At 42.6% G+C, this 21,876-nt stretch overlaps 1 protein-coding gene across 3 annotated transcripts in view; it reads right to left on the reverse strand.

Moving 5' to 3' along the window:
- Nucleotides 1–2,049: 2,049 nt before the first annotated feature.
- CAMKMT (calmodulin-lysine N-methyltransferase) overlaps nucleotides 2,050–21,876 on the reverse strand; it is a 290,479-nt gene continuing 270,652 nt past the window's right edge. For all 3 annotated transcript variants that reach the window (XM_059659957.1, XM_059659955.1, XM_059659956.1), the window contains 3 exons: nucleotides 16,099–16,162; nucleotides 8,189–8,320; nucleotides 2,050–2,667 (listed from right to left, as the gene is read on the reverse strand). In XM_059659957.1, coding sequence (XP_059515940.1) covers nucleotides 2,590–2,667; nucleotides 8,189–8,320; nucleotides 16,099–16,162 — 274 coding nt within the window. In that variant the 3' untranslated portion in view covers nucleotides 2,050–2,589. The remainder of the gene's footprint in view (nucleotides 2,668–8,188; nucleotides 8,321–16,098; nucleotides 16,163–21,876) is intronic.

Here is a 21,876-nt window from a genome sequence, read left to right on the forward strand (position 1 = left end):
AGAAGATACAGGTACAGGGGGAAGGGGAGTATCATGATTATTCTTAAGATTTCCTAAGTGACGGGCTTCCTTTTGAAACACACACATGCATAATTACATAGTAGACAGTTGTGGAATGGGGCACTTCAATGCATAGTACACAACCCAATACCAATGCATAGAAATAATTCTTAATTATGAAGCTCAAAGAAATATACATGGATCAAGTTTCCAAAGCAGCTATATTTTCCCCTTCTCAATATGGGGATCTCATTAAAATGTAAGAAACTAAAAAACAAACAAACAAACAAACAAACAAACAAACACTGTTAAATTATTCAATAAGATACAGCATTTGTTACTCAGAAACGTCCAGAGAACTTGGCTGGAGACATTTCTGGGTGAGGAACTCATAAAGACGAGACCCATGCAATCCTCAACATTTTACAGGAGATTCTCTAGGCTTTAATCACACAATAAGCACATTTGTTTACTAGGTATCTCTTGGTAGGAACAGCTCACTTCTTACACTGTCTCAAGCTTAGGTAACTGCACACCCTATTCTTAAATATGAAAAAGATAAAAATACAAATAAATTGCGGGTTTACTTTTTAAAATACAATTTCTCTTAGAGAAATAAACACTGGATTTCTACACCCACAACACACGAATGCAAATTGAATTCTTGCCAATTCATGTATTTTCATGAGGAAAAATGGAAATAGTCTCATGATTCTGCTGTCCTGTATTTGAAAAGGAAAACAGAAAGAATAGACCATCTTAGGTGCTACTGCTGGGATGGGTTTTCTTTGTCTGGCAGATTTGGTTGCAGGTTTTTACAGAAGAAATAATTCCTGCTGTATTTCCGCCAGGACAGATGGAACTACCCGTGTTGCCTTTTAAAACATTCCCAATTCTAATTTTTAAACAAGAAAATATGAAGCCAGTGTGCTACCTATACAGTCGCCAAAGGAGAGCTGCCACTAGCTGAACTACTCAGCTAAATGGCTGGTTTGCATTGCCCTGGTCTTTATCTAGCACTGAGAATAGACTGCTGTTTTATCCAAAGAGGAATAAATTGCTGTTATTGTGATGTTAGCCCATCACTTGGCATTGCAATTCAAGTTTTTGTGAGAAAGAAATGTACGATCTAACTGCGACTTGACCTATGCCTTCCGAGATCCATCTAGGTGCTCTAATGGAGCAGAAAAAGTGGTGAATACAAGGACATGCAAACTGATGGTGAAAAATTTGTTTGATGATAAAAGGGAGCAGAGAAGACATTTGAGAGTCGCTGTTTTTATGACAGCTAAGTTTGTTTAACATGCAAAAGGGTTCCCCCCTCCCACAGTGTCCCTTTAATTGCACCACACTAACTACATGCTTATAAACATAGGAGGATGTAACCTGCTAATGACATGACTACTAAAGTGGGAGCAGATGATTCCTTACAGATAAACATCTGCATTTCCACAAAAGGCATTACAGCATCTCGTGGATGCACTGGGCAGGAATATGCCTGGGTTCCCTGCCGAAAAGGCATTCTCCCTTAATCCCAGGTGGCACCTATTAAATGTTTACTATACATGCGAGTCACAGCATATAACAATATATACTTACTTTAAATAAGATAATTGTGTGATTGAGTTTTTAAAACTCCCCCTGGTTGCAGTTTAGTTTATCAACCATTTATTCAAAATTTCTCTGGAAAGGACCTATTTTGAAAGAAGCCTGGAGAACAGCAGCCGTTAGATGTGAGCCCTGATAAAGGCTCACTTTTCATTCATAGTCAGAGCCTAAATGTGCTCTTCTTGTACCTAAACAGATAATAAGCACTCAGCACACTCCTCCTCCTTGACACAACACATTGAGACTAATCACACATAATTGGAGAGGAGGAGCAGAGGGCTGGCCACGCTATTGTGTCCAGAGGACAAACGGTCAGTTTATAAGGCTTTGGGCTGATGGAGTCATTTCTTATACATCTATAGGGGGAAAAACCGTCCTGTTTAAAAGGGGGGAAAGAATGAGCCAGGGAGATAGAAAAAGAGATGGCAGCTTTAACACCAATTAATTTGAGGGAGATCAGAAAGATATGCTTTATTTTTATTAACCAGGATAGAATCGTCATGTTTGCGGTTTTATACATTAAAAACTACCGCCACCCAAATGGAACAAAGACCAAGGTTTTGTTTTTTTTGTTGTTGTTGTTGTTGTTTTTTTTTTTTTTTCAAAAATGGGGGTGGCAATCACCAAAGGAAATTCTGTCTCAATTAGAGGCAAAAATATTTAGGGTGCTTACAAATCCAATTCAGATAGCAGACAGGCTGTTTATAGATATTTAAAGACAAACAAAGGTTTAGTGCAGGAAGAGCAACAAGCGGACTGAAAAAAGAGAGGACGGGGATGGCTGGGGAATAATGTGGGTGAGGACAGGTGGGCTCCACAATCACACGTGGAATGTTGCCAAGGTGGAGGGGGGCCCACAGCTTGGGGGCTGGACAGGAAGCCGACGGCTTGCTGCATATTACACACATTACAGATTTCTGGTTCGGGAAAATATTCCCTGTGTACTTGATGTTTTCTTCATCTGTTGAGCAGCTTAGTCTTCTATCCACTTTTGGTTAAAATAAGCAGAAGTGGGTAATGAAGGTTTTCTTCATACATATCCTGGTTTTCCTTTTTCAACTGAAAACAGTAATAGAAAAAAAGAAAGGTAAGGAGACTCAGATTAGGAATTTTTACCAGTCGATTTAAATGTTGAGTATAACGAAGACTTCTTACCTAAATATATTGTTCTGGAAAAAAAAAAAAAGCAACTCAGTGGCACTGACATATCAACATGACGCATCAAGATGAGAATCTTTTTGTTTTGTTTTCATAAACAGTCACCCTGCATTTGTGACCCCCAGGAACTGTGAGGCACTTCGGTGAAGGCAGACCTGGCCAGCCATTGGCATAGAAGCTTCCGGGAATCCAGCGGGCAGGCCTCTCAGACCCCTGTCTGGAGACCGTGGCAACACCTGGGCACCAGGGAAAGGCTTGTGGGGCCCAGGACATTTCAAAGACTCTCCAGGTCCTTCCTAGGGGTTTTAATATTAATGATAAGTAACTCAACAATTCTTTTCTCCGGGGGAAAAGCGTATTCCAACAATCAGAGCAGCAGGCTTCGATACCGCTCAGGTGAACTCCCGAGGGCCTTCCCAGGGCCGGCAGATGTGCAAATCCCATCAGCATTCTCCAATCTGAAGTACACTTCTCCTCATTGGCTAGAGTAATTCTGATAGTCATATTTATATGTATTCTAGCAAATAATAAATTGCTATTTATAAAGACAAAAGCAATATTTTTGAGTCAAATTTTAATTCATTTTTTAATTTATAAGAATCAGAAATAAATACTTTTTTTCACTATACATGGAACCAATTCCTTTATTATTTCAAATCAGACAAACCTCCCCCTCCCCCTTGAAGCTAAATGAATGGCTCCAACACGACACTTTCCGGGATTAGTAAATCTGGGGCATAGCTTGAATCTTCTCAAAGCGCATATTCCTTCCATATCATATTCCCACACTGTGGCACGCCCGCCCTGCTCAGGACAGGAGCAAGGAGCCTGCTCTTCCTTTTCTACTGGGGAAAGTAAAGGCACCTAGTCTTTCCTTCCAAACCCATTGCCCTAAGATCTGATGGTGGTCCAATCACTCACATGACTTCATTCTGTTTTCTTACACGGAGTTTGTTCTATTTACAGATGAGTAATTATCTGTTTAGAAAGAGCCTCGTGGATTTCGGTTGCCACCAAAATAATGACAGTGTTATTCTTAAACACACATCCCTCAATATCACTAATTAAAAACAACAACACACACACACACAAAGAAATGGCTTCCCAAACTTCCCAAACCACGCCCACCAATAGGGGCCGATCAACTGTAAATACCTTTGATGTCAGTTGCCGTAGTGATAGGAGGAGCACACTGAGATACTTCACAGAGGGAAGAGGGGCCGAGCTAGCTAAATTCTTCCTCAGGGACTGGGGATCAGGGAAAGGTGATTACTCAGCGTGAGTCAGCTGACCTACTCACTCACAATGCACTAATATACAGACTCAGATGAGCTCTTTATAAAGTCCCTGAGGTAATATGTGGGGTAAATAATTCTTCTGTAAATATGGGTTAGAAATCACTTTTAGTTGGATTCTGTGCTGACCTCCGGAGGCTGAAGCCGAGGCTTCCTTGCTGGGAGGGACCGGGGCCCACCCCGTGTTGAAGGTGAGCCCTTCCCGAGATGGGGACGAGAGGACAACCCTACACCCCAACCCCAGATCATTTCCGAATCCAGAACACACACAAAGCTGGTAGGCAATGTTTGCTTCGCTGGGGGAATGTTATGTGGTTTAAGAATAATTCCATTTTCCCAGGCTGTCCTTCTTATAATGTTAAGAAATACAAAAGCACCTTGAAAAAAAATGAACAGAAGGGAAATTATGAATAAAACAATTTTTCAATTTCATAGGTTAAAACAGGGTCTTTGAAGACTGAACCAAGTTCTATAGCTGCTATTAGTCACATTATGCTTTACTTCCTAATTGGATGCCGCACGCTCAGCCTCGCCGGGGCGTGAACAGCAGCAGCGGGAGAGGAGTTCAGACTGTTTACCCTTTACAGTACCCACAATTATCAACAGCCCACCACACAGATGACAAGCACCAGCCACTTGTGATGTGGCATTTTGAATAGAAAAGCAGAAGTGCAATATGGCCGTGCTTTTCACACAATGTACTGACTTCACAGCCCAGCCGAGCCTCTCTTCATGGCTAAGTACAGAAATACAGAAAATAAACACACGGGTGGTTTTGTGAAAGTTGAGAGAGGGGGGAAAAATACCTGTGGCGTGTAAAATTATATTCCAAAGTAAATTTGCATGAATGAGTGCAGTTTTAGCAACTAATTTCAAGCCAGGGGCGATCTGAGCCAGGTCTCTACCTTGCTAAACCATTTGCTATCTTCATATCCTTCCAGGTTCCCAGCCACACCAGCGGGCAGTGCATTTCATTCCCAGCCCCGGGGAGACCCAGAGGTTGGGTAGGGGGAAGGAGGTGTTTTATTTTTCTTTCCGTTGCCTGGACGAACAGAAAGGCAGTATTTTAAACACACACACACACACACACACACACACACACACACACACACACACACACACCACACCTTTAGCTGCCTGGTCCCCGGGCATGCTGGCTGCATGGTGTGGGCACCATTTAGCAAAAACACTGGCAGAAAAGTGCAGAATGGCACCGTTTTGATTACAGGCTTGCTTTTGAACGGAAATAAAATTTCACAGTTAACAATGAGAGGTGAAAAGTTTAAGAGGCAAAGCTGTTCCTCCTGATCACTGACTGGTAATCAGCTTCATGGGTGGTTGCCTAAATCTGTAGGTTTTTTTTTTTTTTTTTGTACCTTGCACTACTGCCAAGATTGTAACTAATTTTTCCCCCTGTTGTAAGAGGAGGGGTGGAAACCTCGGCACAGAAGGCAGCTGTGTATGAGTGACGTGAGGCACTAATGCAGAGGGCAGAATTAAAATTCATGAATCTCTTCACAACCATTTGTGTAACAAGATTAAGACGGGACAGCGGAAAAGAGCGGCATTATCAGGCGTCTTACAGTCCTCCAGCTGGTTACGCTCTATTCCAGCACAGTAGGGCTAAGAGGATAACACGCGGCCCCGAGGAAAACGGCCGCTCCTGCATTTGGGAGCGAGCTCGTCCCTGGGACCGTGGGGGTTTGGCCGGAGATGGAGAGGAAGAAAGCTGATTGCCGCTCAAGATGGAAAACTTTTAAGCCCTGGCTATTAGCACGCGGCGAACAAAAGCGGCCAGGGTGGAGGTTCCCGGCGGCCGCCGGCCGCTGCGCGTCCCCGAGCCCCGGGCAGGCGGGCGGCGGGCGGGCAGGGACCCGAGGGCACAGGGGTGCTGGCTTTGGAGCCGCCCCCTCGCCTGGGTGAAGGGCACCCGGGCTGGGCGAGGGGCTGGGACGCTCCCCAATTGTCCCCCCCCCCGGCCCCCCCGCCCCCCCCCCCCACTGGCCTCTGGGAGAGATCCCGTCCGGGCACCCTCCCCTTGCCCAGGAGACCTCCACGTGCGAGCTGGGGTTGGGTCAGCACAGGGTAGGCGCCGCTGGGGCTGGAGAGCCCAGCATCCCAGCTCTGGTGCCGAGGGACGAGGCATGCTCTTGCTAGCAGCTCACCACCAATCCAGCGCAATTGAGCTCATCAACAATCAACATGATGGGGTCTGTAGCTTTTACCTAGGACGCCCCAGGTCCTCAGAGGATCCCCTTAGGGTGCTACTTCCTGAGAACAAGCCGCAACGTTCACTGCTCACCACCACCAAGAGGGGAGGAGGACTGTTTCTTAGCCCAGTGTCCACAAGTTGGGGAATTTAACTTTTAAGCGATTATGGAGAGATAAAAATGAGGCCACTTGTGACGTTTTATTTTTGTGGGACCAATCCGCCCATGGTTATTTATGGAGCACTAACGGTGGGCGTGTATCAATGGAAAGGTAAGAGCATGCTTAGTGATTTAGGGAGCGATGCTTTGCAGGATAGTGGGCAAGGCTGGAAAAAGAGGACGTTGCTGTCTACTAGCTGCTGACAATCGAAAGTTCTAGACAAAGGAAAGGCGGCCACCAAGGACTCAAATACCTCCCGTGTTCCAACACACTCCAGGTCTCGCAGGGAGGTGAAGAGGGTAGAGGAGAGGGAAGGTAGCAGGCCCGGTGCCGACTTCTCTGCTGGTGGAGAAACCCAAGCCTTTGCTCTCCTGAGCTGTGGCTGATGTTCTAAAAGCATTTGTTGTTCTGGGGGGAAAGTGAATGACAATGACACTGAGGCAGCCATCATCCAATCCCCCTATCTCTAGCCCTAAGCGGGACAGAAGGCAGATTGTACTGCTTTGGGTAGAGGAGAGCCCCCCTGCCCCGCCCCCTATCCCACCACCACCCCCAGGTAAAGCCTCCAGGGCCATTCTTTTTGTTTCGGGGAGGGGTTGAAAGAGGAAAACATGTTCTGTAGAGGCAGGTAAGATCTGAGTACCATGCCATTCTGCTTTCACTTTCTGATTGTAAGCAAAAGGCCCAATTCCAACAGTGAGGGGACATGGTTTAACCCCTCCAGTTCACAAAGCATCATTTCTATTCCAGGGGCTGAATGGAGCCCTTAGAGACTCAAAGAGGTGAACCCATTCCCAGAAAGTGAGGATTTCCTTTCTTTTGCTGGGAAGATCAGGTCCACTTTGTATATAATTTTTCAAAACTCAGTAACTTCTGCATTAAATCATAGTCCCGGGTAATAAAGAGTGCTATTGGTCTTTTTATAGGAGAAAATTAAGGTCAGGCCTTTATTTTCCTGCAGTCACAACTTGCAAAATTATGACAAGTCAAAGTCTCTTGCCAAGGTCAGACTAGTTCAGAGAAGGGAGATTTCTGTAAGGCACAAAATTACATAAGTAATACATGTTATGCTAGTAACAGTGACGTGTATTAGCAAACGTGAGAGTCCTAAAGTTTTCAGGACACTTGCCTCTCAGTGTCCTATATTGCTGTATACCCATAAATAATAAAAAGGCTGATAACATTGCTTTATGTAAGCAAGCTTAGAAATCACTCTCAGATAAGTGCTTTTGACCTAAATCTTGTAGCGCCTCGCTCTGACATCTAACCCCACAACTGTGAAATTCTGTAGGAGATTTAACAGTCTCAAACTGCCAACTGACCCAGCCATAAAGCAAGCAGAGATAAAGATTTACAGTCCAACATGATACAATTAGACAGTCACCTTCTATTTATTTCCGTACAGCTAAACATTTAACCTACTTAAAAGCCCGAAGCTTTTTCATTAAAATATAAATGCTTGTTTATCATTCGTTCTATGCCACCTCCAGGCATCCTATAAATTAGCCTATTATAAATGAAAAGATAACTTTGTTTCCGAGAAAGGAGTAAACAAGAATGGTTTCTGTAAAATCCTTCTAGACATGCAAAGATAAAAGATGGCTTTACCACACAAAATAATCAGATACACAGAGCTGTTCAGAAGCAGCACACCTAAGTACTTTAATCAAATATTTAGGTTACCTGCCAAAAAGACCATGATCTCTTCAAAATGCAATGCGGATTAAAGTGTTATCTAACACAAGCAGAAAACTAACCTTGGAGTGGAAGTTTGAAATGTGTTCATCATAATTTTCATGTCTTTGGAGAGAGAAGCCAGCTTTTTCAGCTAGATTGCAAAACTGGTTTAAAGTAGTCCCTCGGCGTGGGGCAAATACCATTGCTTTCCCCTGGAACATTAAAAAAGAAATGTACACATTTTAAAACTGGCAGGCAACCAAACATCGCAGACATCGGTCAAAGCACTTAACATACTGATCTCAGGTAGAAAACTCAATTGTTCTGGAGACATCCACACAGGATGGGCATTCACAGTGAGAACTATTCCACAGACAGCTATGCATCAAATAAGAAAAATATATATTTCTTAGTCAAAGGGCCAGTGGCTTTTCAAATAACGCACATAATAAACAAAATGTGACTCCAAGTCGGTGTTCTGTACCACATGCACCTCTTTTGGTTCTAGCAGTTGAAACAAAAGCACTAGATTCTCAAGTAAGTGGTCCAGGGCAGTGCCACCCACCTTGCACTCGCTGGCAGCTGCCAACACACCCGCAACACAGCTCCAGGGCATGTGGCAACAGACGCCTGTAAATGTGAGTTTATTGTGCCCTGAAATCTCAGTACCAAGAAAGCCGCCGCAGAGACAAGGAACCACAATCCCCAGTGGGGAATTTTCACGTTTCAGTCCTGCCACCGGCCTTATCTGGGACCACGCTGTCAGCTACAAGGATCTTGGTTTCCAACTTCATTGAATCCTTCAAAATGGCCTTCATTATAGCAAAGCAGCTCCTCACAGTACTCAAATGATTGCTTTTCAAAGAAAGTGGTATAAAGAGGACAAACAGCTTTTCTAAATAAAATGCACAACCTTATGAGACTGTTGCAGTGGGGAGCCCGGGAGGACCTGTATACAACATACACCGGATTTTCAGAAACCCACCAGACATGAACCTCCACGTGGGTCATGTGCTCGCTACTGGGTGCATGTGGATTTTTCCTCCCCCTCTCAGATGTGCACAGAATGGCTAAGCTTCAGGATCTCCTTTTCTTTTTATTTGGTTAAAAGTTGGCTGTGTGCTTCTGTTAATTTCAAGGTTACACTTCACCTTGATGTAATGCCACTTCAGGTTTTGAGAGAATCATAAACATATCCTACTTTCTTATGAAAGGTGGTTTACCATTCCCACCTGCCAACTATTTACTGAGCACGCAGTAGGTGTCAGACTCTGGGAGAGGGGCTCTCTATTCATTGTCTCCCCGAAATCTTCAAACCACCAAAACGTGAGGATTCTCAGCTCCATTTTACAGGATGCTCAGAAAGGTTGACTAATTGGCCAGGATGACACAACTGGTAAATGAATGGAAATGTATCTGACTCCAATGCCACTTCTCTCTCCCGGACACTGCATTGCCTCCTCATCAGTACCAGTGATGGCAGTAATAAAAATAGCTACCACTGTGCTGGGTGCTTCAACCTCCCCTTCAACCCCTACAACCATGTAGGGAAGACATTGCGTTTCACAGACGATTCAACATGCAATGAAGGGGTTGAAGAATACAAGGAAGGACTGTGTGGCAGAAAGGGTTTTTGGACGTAAAGGGGGTCTCCACCATTAAAGAGCTGTGTCACCTCAGGAAAGTCAGAAAACTAATCTCAGAGCGGTTGAGCCTGAGGACCTTGGAGATGTTAGTCTAATCTCATCGAAGTCATCCTAGCTGACCCACTGAGTTTTCTCATCCAGCAAATGGGAAGAACCAAGGCTGCCCCCCACCCCCAGCAAGTGGTGAGAATCAGATGACGTGATGAATATGGAAACAGTTTGAAGAACAAGGTTAAACAGATGTAAGACTAGAAACATCTACAGCCCTAATAGTGCTATAAAAATTCCATCAATTCTCTCTCCTTGTCATTCTCTTTCCCTCATTTACCTGCAAGAAAAACCCCCCTACACTGTCCCGGACAGCAAGCATGTTTTCATACTGTGTTTACATAGGCATGTACACACTCAGGCACATAATTATAGCAGCACCAATCATGCCAATACACTTAAGGTTCTGTCAGCTTTTCTCATATTAATTGCTATTTTCAGGTGGTTTTCAAACTTAGCAGTAAAAATGCATTTGGATGTGAAAGTAGATATAATACAGGGTCTCAGCAGGAGAGCAAAAATCTCTATTTAAAAAAAAAAGTGAATACTAGTAGGTCATTTTAGTCATTTCTAAGAGCTGGTTGCCATTCTGGATTTTTGAATAATGGAAGTTTTTTATTTTATTTTAAATTCACTTGCAAAAATTGTCTTACATTACAATGGAAGAGTTGATTTTTAACAGCTATTACCTAAGCCAGCGATTTTCAGTCTTTTTCATCTCATGGCACACAAAAACTAATTACTAAAATTCTGTGGCACACCAAAAAATATATTTAATTTTTTGCCGATCTGACAAAAAATAGGCCTAATTTTGATTGATTTACAAAAATAAAAAATAATAGTAATTATTTTCCCTTTTTGCTCAATTAAAAAAAAAATCAGGTGCCTATACTTGTATAAAGGACTTCTGGTACTAAGAATTAACCAATCAGACAAAACCTTATTCTGTGTTGTGACCAATAAGATGCAACTCTATTGCCCTATCCGGTTTGGCTCAGTGGATAGAGCGTCGGCCTGCAGACGCAAGGGTCCCAGGTTCAATTCCAGTCAAGGGCATGTACCTTGGTTGCGGGCACATCCCCAGTAGGAGATGTGCAGGAGGCAGCTGACTGATGTTTCTCTCTCATCGATGTTTCTAACTCTCTGTCCCTCTCCCTTCCTCTTTGTAAAAAATCAATAATATATATATATATATAAATAAAAAGATGCAACTCTATTATATGACCTATATATTTATGGTACAAAACAGGGCATTCACACCAGAAGGCTATTGTTGTATTGGCTGTTGTCATTTTTAACATTTGACAATCTAAGGCAGGGGTCCTCAAACTTTTTAAAGAGGGGGCCAGTTCACTGTCCCTCAGACCGTTGGAGGGCCGGACTATAGTTTAAAATAAAACTATGAACAAATTCCTATGCACACTGCACATATCTTATTTTGAAGTAAAAAAACAAAACAGGAACAAATACAATATTTGTATTTGCATGTGGCCCGTGGGTCGTAGTTTGAGGACCCCTGATCTAAGGGAAAAGAGGCCAGTGCCCCTCACTAAATAGTCAGGTACTACATTTTTTTTTTTTAAATTATATATATATATATACTTTTATTGATTTCAGAGAGGAAGGGAGAGGGAGAGAGAGATAGACATATCAATGATGAGACAGGATCATTGATTGGTTGCCTCCTGCACCCCCCACACCGGGGATGGATCCCACAACCTGGGCATGTGCCCCTGACTGGAATCAAACCCAGAATCCTTCAGCTCGCAGGTCGACGCTCTATCCAAACCAGCCAGGTGGTACTGCATATTTTAAAAATCCTGTGGCACACGGGCTGAAAATCTCTGATCTAAGCTATTTATCATCATGTTTACAGGGCTCTGCAGTTCTTGGTTGGGTTGATGTTTGCATTTACAAAGCACATGCTCTCCACAGTGCACCCCTTGTTGGCTGGGATGAGCTGTTAGGGGACTGCAACGAAGCCTATGGCTGCACACTCTGCCCAGACATCTCTTTCCTCCTTTAGGCCTCGGTTTACCTGTCCTTCTCTCACCACCCAATCTAGAACAGCAGTCCCCGTCTCCGCCCCCCCCCCCGCCCCAATCATTACCCCCTCTCCCTGCTCTATCTCTGTTCTTGGCACTCATCACCTCTGACACACATCGTATCCTTGTTTGTGATTGCCCGCCTCCTCTGGCTGGAATGTACACTCCATGCCAACGGGATCTTCTAATGTTTATTCACCGCATTTTCGCAGGACCTAGCCGATAGTAGATACTCAACCAATATTTGTTGAGAGAATAAACCAAATGCTGATGTTGAATCATCTGAGAAATACGAGTCTTTGGGGGATTCGAAGGCCAGCTCCTATTGCTTATTCTTTAGAAAAGATTTCCTCCAAGAAGCATTTGTAGAGTCAGCGACTATGGCAGGATATGAGAGGGCACAATACTGGACCCACGAGAAAGAGAAAGAGCAAGCAGGACTTTTAATCTTTAATTACTCAGTTATGAGTTTTAAAATGCTTCCTTTTCATTTAATTAAATACAGATATTTTTGAGATGTGGATTCATACTTAATAGGGACAACAGTACATCATCCATTCTGAATGCTTCAGTAAGCATCCACTGAGCCCTACTGAGTGTCTGCATCCACCCCATAGAGATTGGTTTTAGGACACACACACCCATCTCAGTAGAGCCAAACCCTTTGTCGGGTCTAATCAGAGGAATACGACTTACAATTTAGGCTGCAAAAATCAAAACAAGAAAAAAAAAATAGATTTCAAATTAGCCCATCACTTTAGAAAAATTATTTTCAATTTACCAAAGCACAAGTTTCTAAGCATTCACAGTCACGGAGTCATTTTAAACGAAGAATGAACACTCAATTGAATGTAAAATTTTGACTGATGAGCAGAAATTTGAGAGATTCATTTATCCCTGGAGAGGAGAGAGGAGGAGTCCCACTAAACAAGGCGATACTGTTTACATTGTGAGTGCAGTTGTTGCTGTTTTGCTAGACTAATCCGTACTCACATATTAAAGGGTGTGCACTTCTGGAAAAATAAGTATGCTTAGGGTTTATTTTAAAAGGAATATGCTATGCCAACGAAAGGCTTTTATTCCTCTTGCATTTCGAGGCAACCAACTATTAAATACCGATTACATGTCTAAGCTTATGTTTATTTTCTAGCCTTTTCTTTACCAGGTTTCTGAGATGCTGACTTTCCCTACTTCCCACCTGCTTCCTCCCCTGTATCTCTCTCAGTCCCCTTCCCTGACTTCTCTTCTTCCACTTGCTCCTTAATTGTCAGTGGTCCCCAAAGCTCTGCCTACTTTTTATTCTTATTCTATATAGTCCTAGGCCATTCTACCGAAGTCCAAAACGTCAACTATCACTTATACCTCAAAACTCACTAGTATGTAACTGCAGCATTCACCCGTATTTTCAAGTGTCTACTAGATCTCTCCATGGGTGAGTTCTGAAAGTGCCTTTAACCCATTCCATCTAAAATGGAATTCAATATCCTTGGCTCCAAGCCCCTACTGTTTGGAGCCAGGTCACTACCCATCTCTCTCTCTCTCTCTCTCTCTCTCTCTCTCTCTCTCTCTCTCTCTCTCACACACACACACACACACACACACACACACACACACACACACACACACACTCAGACACACCTACTGGGTACCAAGCACTTCCATACTCTTCCATTTTTGAAACAAAGCTAGACACCTGGGAATCATGGCATTGCCTTTGAAAACCCTTTAGTGCCACGTCTCCCCACCCACATCACTGTCATCTGCTGCATTTGGCTCAAGTGCAGTTTTTGCTGGGCACCCTGAGAACTTCTTGTATCTCCCATTGGATGTGCTGAGCCTTGAATTATGAAGAACTCAGGACCCACCAGCGTAGCCCCCAAGTTGTTTCTCTGCGGGCCTCTTGTGACATCTTCAGATCTCTGGGCCACAACACCATGGAGGAGTTGTCTTGGCTCAAGAAAACATTGAAAGCAGCTCCAAGTAGAAATAAAACCTTTGCTATTATCTTAGTATTGGACTGTGACTTCACAGCACACACGCTCAGCAGGGTGTGGTCCTCTGGAAGCAGAACAGCCAGCGCTGAGAGCTAAGAAGGATAGTTCAGCTCTTCCTTTGGTTACCCCCAAGCTCTGGGAACCCAAGCTCTGGGAACCCTTCTAGCCCAATGGCACAGGACATGGAGCTGCAGGTCACTGCCAAGTCCATGTGACCCTTGCAGGGTGCACCTGGGTGGAGGCCTAGGGAGTGCAAGTGTTGTGCCTCCCTAGATTCCCCCAAAAGGGATGAGTTTCCTGGGGGGTAATTTTGGAATGCCCATGTGCCATCCACAACTCGGACTCCCCCCTACAGTGGACCTCTTACCCCTTAATCTAGAGCCCTGGCCGTTTGTGAACAAGGAGCCTAAGCCAGGCCCTCCTCCCATTTCTAATGCAGCTGTTCGGTGCAGGCTCCTCTGATCCAGGGTACCTGCTCCTCGCGTGGTAAGGAGGGCATCTACTCTAGGGCCCTGCCTCCCCCTGCTAGGAACTAAGGGTGAGTAACAGCCGTCAGTAGGGAGGGCTGCTGTCTTCGCTCAGGGGGGCTGCTGTGTGGAGCCATACTTCAGGCCAGGGGGAGTGTGGTTCAAGGTGTAATAGAGGGAACAGGGGGCCTGCTAGGATTCCAGTCCAATCTACACTTAGGTCTATTCATAGCTTGGGCAGTTTTTTATTGTGAATCATGAGGATGGTTTACAAAAGATTCTGGGAAAATCATGCAGATCTGCTGCAAAATGGAGTATTTGCCACCAACAGGCCGGAAGGGGGCTGGCGTGGAGTGCGGTCCTGTTTGTGCAGGGCAAGATCCAGGAGTCCTTGAAAGCACTGCATTTATATATGTGGCCTATGATACATTTCCATGGAGGCCTTTACATCCAAGAGTCTCAGTGACTCTGAAAATCCTCACCTTGCAAATGCTCACAAGGCTCACCTAAGGTTCACAGGGGGGACGGAGAGGCCCCAAATTCCCTTTTCCACCCTCAGCTCAGGCTGCTCACCCAACTAGGGCAGCAGCCATCCCCAGCGTGGGCCGCGCCCCTTCCTCGCCTCAAGACCTACTATCCACCGCACAGAGGGAACTGAGAAGCCAATTTCCTTTAATTGATTACCACTTACCAAGCTGTGGTTACTCCTCTGAGAGGTCTATTTAAAGTTTCTGAGCTATACAGAGATAACAAAATAAAAAGCAACAGTGTGAGGCAAAGGATGATTATCAAATTGCCCTGGGAACCTTCCATGTGAAAACAGATATAAAAGGAATATTGAAAGGTATTAGTCTGTAAGTCTCACTGAGGTCAGAAGACTGGCGCAAACCCTCTTTTAAAAAGACTTTAGAAACAAAACTAGAAAATACTTCACACACACACTGCAGTCTTTGCTCAAATAAATTTGAGTTCCTGCCCTAGACTGACTGCATTAACATTGTTACGCTATTTTAAATAAACTCGATGGTATAGCGAGAGCCTTACATACTTAAATTTTTTTTCTTTTTTTAATGCATGAGCTTTAAACTCGTTTTCTTACTTTAAATAGACGTATATTAACTCTCTGTTTAGGCTGCAAGACCTCCTAGCTTAGTATAACAGCCCAACAAAATAAGAGTGGATACAAACTCTGTAATTTACTCACAGGCATAAATGGATATATAAATGTAAAAATGTGCACAATTTTTATGCCATGCGTGGCTTCATTGTGACCTAATGTTTATAATATGTAAATAATGGCTTCCTTTTAAAGCAAAGAACTTTTAATATACAGATTCATCTGAAGTCCTTTTTCTTTAATATAAACAGAAATAGAAAAAAAAATGCCTTTGCAATAAATACCCAATGACAAAGGTTACCATTGAAGGGATTTAAAATGACGGAAGTCAACAGAAAACTTTCCATATCATACTTCTACTTTCATATGAAGATACTGCTATCAAAGGAAAAGACTCAAGAAATTCTTTGATAAAAATAATCTCACACTATCTTTGAAGCAGTTTCATTTATTTTACTACCCACTGTGTTCCTTATCTGAAGGCCAAGGGTAAGAAGTTTCCTGGTTATGATTAGGAAAGAATCTGATAGATCAGAAGACCCAATTGAAGTTGGACATAATAAGTATTAAAGTATCACATGACATTAATCCTGCCATTCCATTACTCTCTCCATCTCTGCGCGCAGACTAATTATTCTGAACCAGTGTTCGGGTGGAAACAGGAACTACTTACCCCGGGCTGGAGCAATCTCTTTATTGCATCGACCAGGCTGGCTCTGTACTGGTCCAGAAACAGGCTGCCATTGAGAAGAGAGCAGAATCCAGATAAACTGGGTTTTCAAGTCTAATGATACTAATGGAGACAAGTGCAGGGCTAATTACACATGTTTACTCAACGCTAAAGAAGAGACATTGCATTTTTCTATTCAAATGTCTTGCTGGGGGAGAAATAAAGATTCTGTGGTTAGTGGTACTGCAATGGAAGCGAAGCCAAGTCATCAACATCAATGGGCCCGGGTTATTCACACACACTGGGCCCCAGGTTATTGTCAACGGGACGATTTCTAAGCTTCTGTTGGAGGAAGCTCTCCCAGCACTTGCTGCCATTGGAGCTCAGTCTCTGTAGACCCGGGCCCCCCCGCACACAGAGGGTGCTGTGCGACCACCCTCCAAAAATAAACCGCTGAATCATCTCCGGTGGGGACGGCTTTTAGTGACTAGGAATAGCACTGAGGTTAGATTCCACCAGGGACCTAGGACTAAATGGTTCCGAAAACAAAGAACAAAGGTAAGGTTTGGGCAACGCATCATGGAGACCATGGCAACTCCGGATTCCTCCAGCTTGATCTCCATGTTGATTTTTTTCCAGTTCACTGTCATCTTTCTTTTTTATCCTCTGGTCTCTGGAGAATTTGTTGTAGCTCTATCGTCCCTCTGGTTAGGTTGGCCTGACCCCCATGTTCACCAGGCCTTATCTTGGAAAGCTTGGGACAGAGTTTGCTTATCTGGGACTCGCAGGCTAGGACACGGGGCAGCCTTGTGCATCAGCCACCCCAGGAGGAGCCTAAGTGGGAGCCCCCTCCCACTCCCAGTGCTGTCGTTGGGTGCAGGCCCCTCTGATTTCGCCTCCCTGCTCCTCACAGAGCATGAGTAAGTACTGCCTACTCCAGGGCCCTGCCCCATCCTTCTTGGAGCTGAGGGCTTCGGCCGTCAGCAGGAGCCACATTACAGGCAAGGGTGGGGTGTAGTTCACCGTTTAATAGAGCTATGGCTCTGACCTCTCTGCTATGTCACCTTGACAAGTCACTTCCCATGAGGCCTCTGTGTCTTTATCAATAAAGGTCCACCTCTGTGGCTGTGGTGGAATCAAATTAATAATACATATTAGTTGGCAAATATTTGTTTTTATAAAATCTGCCTTTAAGTCATGTTAATCAGTGACTAATAACCATTAAGGATGGAAAAGGAAGAAATCAAGTTATATCTAAGTGTCTTAAAACTTTTTCTCTTCGGGACTATATACCTTATTCTTTAGTGAGGTATTGATATCTTAAGTTTTAATAATTAAGCATTCTGGTTTTGTTTTTTAAGAAGATTATCATTGTGGGAGGAGATCTCTGTCCGGTACTCAGGCCTATAGAAAACCTGGCTGGATGGGGTACATAGCATTAAGCAAAAGACCATGCTCAGTTTATACCTGTGCATCCTAAGAGCTGGTAAGATCATTAGAATAAAAAACAGCATCTTAAAAGCTGAGTTTAAAACATAACCTTAAAAAGTACTATTTCTACTTAATTTTGGTAATGGTGACAGATATATTAATTAGCATCCCAACGTACTGAAAAAATGCAGCTCAACACATAGGACACATTACAAATACAGTTATCCAAATACAGTAATGTCGTCTACTCCATCCAAACCAAATTTCCCAAAAGTAATTCCTGTAGTTTTCTAAGTGGTCTTTATTCCAAGCAAGCTCACCTGTCTCCTTAGCTCTGATGCAGAATTTATAATGCTTTGCAGGATAGTCCTATGAGCAATTTCAATGTGCTTTAGTAGGAGTGATATATAATCTCGGGAAAATTCGCCCCTTAAATGGTCCTAATGGGCTCAGAGAACAGCAGTAGCTTAAGTGGATCTATTTAAAAAGGCTGAGAGGGTCAGTGATGGGGATGGAGATACCATTTCAACTCTCCCCTTCAGTTACTGATCAAAGTGCATCGACAGTCAGCCTAGGTCGGCCATTAAAACACATACAGATGTGCACACACACACACACACACACACACACACACACCCCTCTACAGAATTCACTCGTGGAATCAAACTTGCTTTGTTCCATTGATCTGAACCACAGATTTTATGAGAAAGGAAAGGTGGCAGGCCATTTTCATCCCTTCCCTTAGAATCAGTCTGTTTTGAGCAGCGCACAGAGCATTTGCAGCTCCTCTCATAGGAAAATTAATTAGTGCAGAGGGAAGGAGGCATTTCTCTGTCACTATCCACAAAAAGGAAGACCTCTTGTGATTTTCAAGGTGAAATGTGCTCAGTTACATTTGATGTTTCATATTAATTTGCAGCGGAAGAATGGCCTCCGTCAGTAGTAATCCACTGACTGCTGTGGAAGCTGGCCCTCGTGCCCTATGCTGATCCCACTTGCTCTGCCCCCTTAGGTTGCAAGATCTTGGGCACACTGCACATCTTCTTGGGACTGTGTCCTCAGGTGTGAAGGGAAAGGGCTCACTACGTTCAGGTTAAAGATCTTTTCAGGAGTAAAATTCTTTAAGGTGTGACTTAGAAATATCCATGATTACAGCATCTGAAAGAAATCAAAGAAATTCTAGAACCTATTTTGAAAAAAAATTTTTCCCCACAAAAACCAAACTTAAACAAAAATCATTAAAAGTAAAAAAGAATAGAAAATAGAAACAATCGGTGTCCATAGTGAAAATGCTGAGAGCAAGGGAGGTGATGTGCCTTCCCCATTTCTTTCCCACGTCTGGCTGCAGGAGTGCCCAGGTGGAGCTGACTCCCACACACCTAGCTCCACGCGGCAGGCTCCGGGTGGCATTTCAGACTCTCTCCGAGCCGTTAGAGTCCAAGGGTGCAGAATCGTTTTCATTTCTGCAGAGCTACAATAAACTGGAAAGCCATCAAATGCTGAATGAGAGCGTTCACTGGATAAAAAAAAATAAATCTGACTTCCAGGCTCTTAGATTATTGGGGTTGAACAGGAGTCTGGAAAGGCAGACTTAATAGTAACAATCACTCGCTTTTCTAAGCTCAGCAAGGACTGGGCCGGACTGCATTCCAGTGCAAAGGAACTCATATTAAATTCAGCATTAAACAAGTCAACCAAGGAACTTAATAGGCAGGTGTGTGTGTTTTTTTACACCTGTGGTTAAATATTCTAATATTTTGATGCTTGTCCACAGCATCCCTTTTGCAGTACCTCTATTTTCCTTTCTGTTTATTTCAAAGTTGACATTTTACAAGTTATTTAGGAACTGTTGAACCATGAAACTATATTTCATTGTCAAAAATGCTGAACAGTTAAATAATGACTAGCTTTCACAGCTTTCCTTTTTATTTTATAATCTAGTCGAGCTAATAATTTAGATGTGAGCCAAGAGACTGTGTCTTCTGGGAAATGAGTTATTTCCCCTGGTACCCACAGGTTTGTGAATGTTTGAATGTAAATATATGAATATATGAATGATTCAAGAACATAAACATATCACCGCCTGTTGTAATCATGTGCATTTTTACTTGAGCCACAATGTGGGTTGGGAATAGCTTTGTGAATAGAGCTTGTTTTCATGTAAATGGGATCAAGCAGTACCACTGGTTAGCTATTCAGGGAATCAGACAATGCCATCCTTGCTGGAAATGCTTCAATAAGAATTTAATCCATGTGCCTAATATTCGAACTCTGTGACTCTTGCTTCATATTCCCGTGGCCTAATCCAGATCTCATTGGCTGACAATGACTGAAGGATGGGGTGAGACTTAACTGATCTATTTATGTGTGGTACCTATTTTTGGCACTGAGCATTTCAGGTTTCATCTTGGTGGTAGTGTCTAAAGGGAGCTTTCTTTTCCTCCTCTGTGACATTCAAAAAAAAAAAAAAAAAAAAGAGAGAGAGAAAAGCTGCATGGTCTGCCTGCCTGCCCCTAGAAGCAGCATCCAGGCAGAAACTCTGATAGAGAAATGCCAAACCTACAGGACGATAAAGAGCTCATGGAGCCCTGGGCCGCACTGCTATCGGCACAACATGCATATTACAAACACCGCTGTACTTTCTAAGTTTCTAAGCAGCTTACCCATCCCTGTGAATGTGAAGAGAGACCATTCCCAAAGCATTTCTTTTGGAAATAATATCAGCATCGCAGTGAGAGTAGCTTAATGTTTCACATTTCCTAATGGGAAATTATAAACAGGCTGACATTCTGGCACTTAGAACACCAGGAAAAAAACCCACTGAATTAATGCATAGAAAAGCCATTTATAAAATGAAACTTGGTCTATTTAGTTCATTTGAATTCATACATTCTCACAGAGCCACTAGATGTTTGTGTTTGTGATGTGTGTTTGTGATGTGTGAGTATGTGGTGTGTGTACACTGTATTATGTTATACTATATTTGTAATGAAAGCGTTAAGTGAATATGCATTATGTATACCAGTTGTATGTTATCCTGTTGTTGGCAAGGAAAAAAAAAAGACTATTTTTCAAACATGTTGTGTGGCTATTTTTAACCTGAAAACATTAATCATAAAAGAGCTTAAATCTTACTTCCTCTGCTTGTCTATCTGGTACAAATAGGATGACATGGTGTGAGTGCCCACAACACAAGGTATGACAAGGACGGGCTGTTTTGATATTTGTGCAAAGGACAAATGTAACCTAAATCTCTTGGCCAGCCCTGACTTTCCCCACGTAATCAGAGCCCATCCATGTGCGACCCGTCTAAGCCTCCAAGAAGATGCTGCCCTCGGTCCCTCTTTCCGTTGCTCTCTGATCTGACTTTCCTGCTTAATCTGATCTAATCCTGCCAGCATTATCTTCATCTGCGCAATGAAACCTGGAGGATCTTTCTCATATTCGGTGAGGAAAGGCACTTACTAAATTACATACTCAAATTATATGATGAGATTTTATTTCCTTATTTTTGATTAGATGAAGGATGTAATATTGAGACACACTATCAATGATTAATCAGGAATCTGTTTCTTCCTTCTTTGGAACAGGTTTTCTGAAACTGGGTTCAAAGACACTAAAAGGGCATGGAAAACTAGAAAATCTCAAGCTAAAAATAAAATGAAATATTAATTTTTTATTGAGAAGTACTAATCAGAAGAAAAAAGAAAGAAAATCTAATTTCATTAACCTGGGTAGAAAAGTTACCCATTAAAAATTGTATTAAATAATAATAATAATAGTAATAATAATAATAAAGACTTCCTGAAAATGTCATCCTATTCACTCAACTCTCTGAGAGGGAGTCTTCTCTGGACTCTGAGTCTTATGATTCAGTTTATCAACATAATAGATCTTTAGAATCTGAACTTAGGTGTCATAAAAACATCAAGATAAACATACAAATAAGATCTTACTCTTAACAGGAAAAATAATTGTGAATTGTCAACATTTCCCATACGCTGAAACAATTATTATTCAACACACATGAAGAAAATACATAAGATTAGTTGAAATCATTATTAAGGTTTGGTACATATTTATCCTGTAACTTAGGATCAGAATGTCATTAACAATTAGTAGACTGGGCTAAAAGAGAAGACAAAATATGTAAATTATTTTTAAAAAGCAGGCATCTGACAGAGATTTTAATATTATTTGCATAACAATTAAAATATAATTTTTTAATTCTTATTTTATGTATAATTAAATATCATAATTGAATATATTGAACAGTATTAGATAGCAAATATACATTTTAAGAAAAGCTATTTCCCTAAAGATATTCCATAGATATGTTTATTTGCTGGA

Source organism: Myotis daubentonii, chromosome 12 (genome assembly GCF_963259705.1).
Source record: "Myotis daubentonii chromosome 12, mMyoDau2.1, whole genome shotgun sequence".
In the NCBI taxonomy this organism is placed as follows: domain Eukaryota; kingdom Metazoa; phylum Chordata; class Mammalia; order Chiroptera; family Vespertilionidae; genus Myotis; species Myotis daubentonii.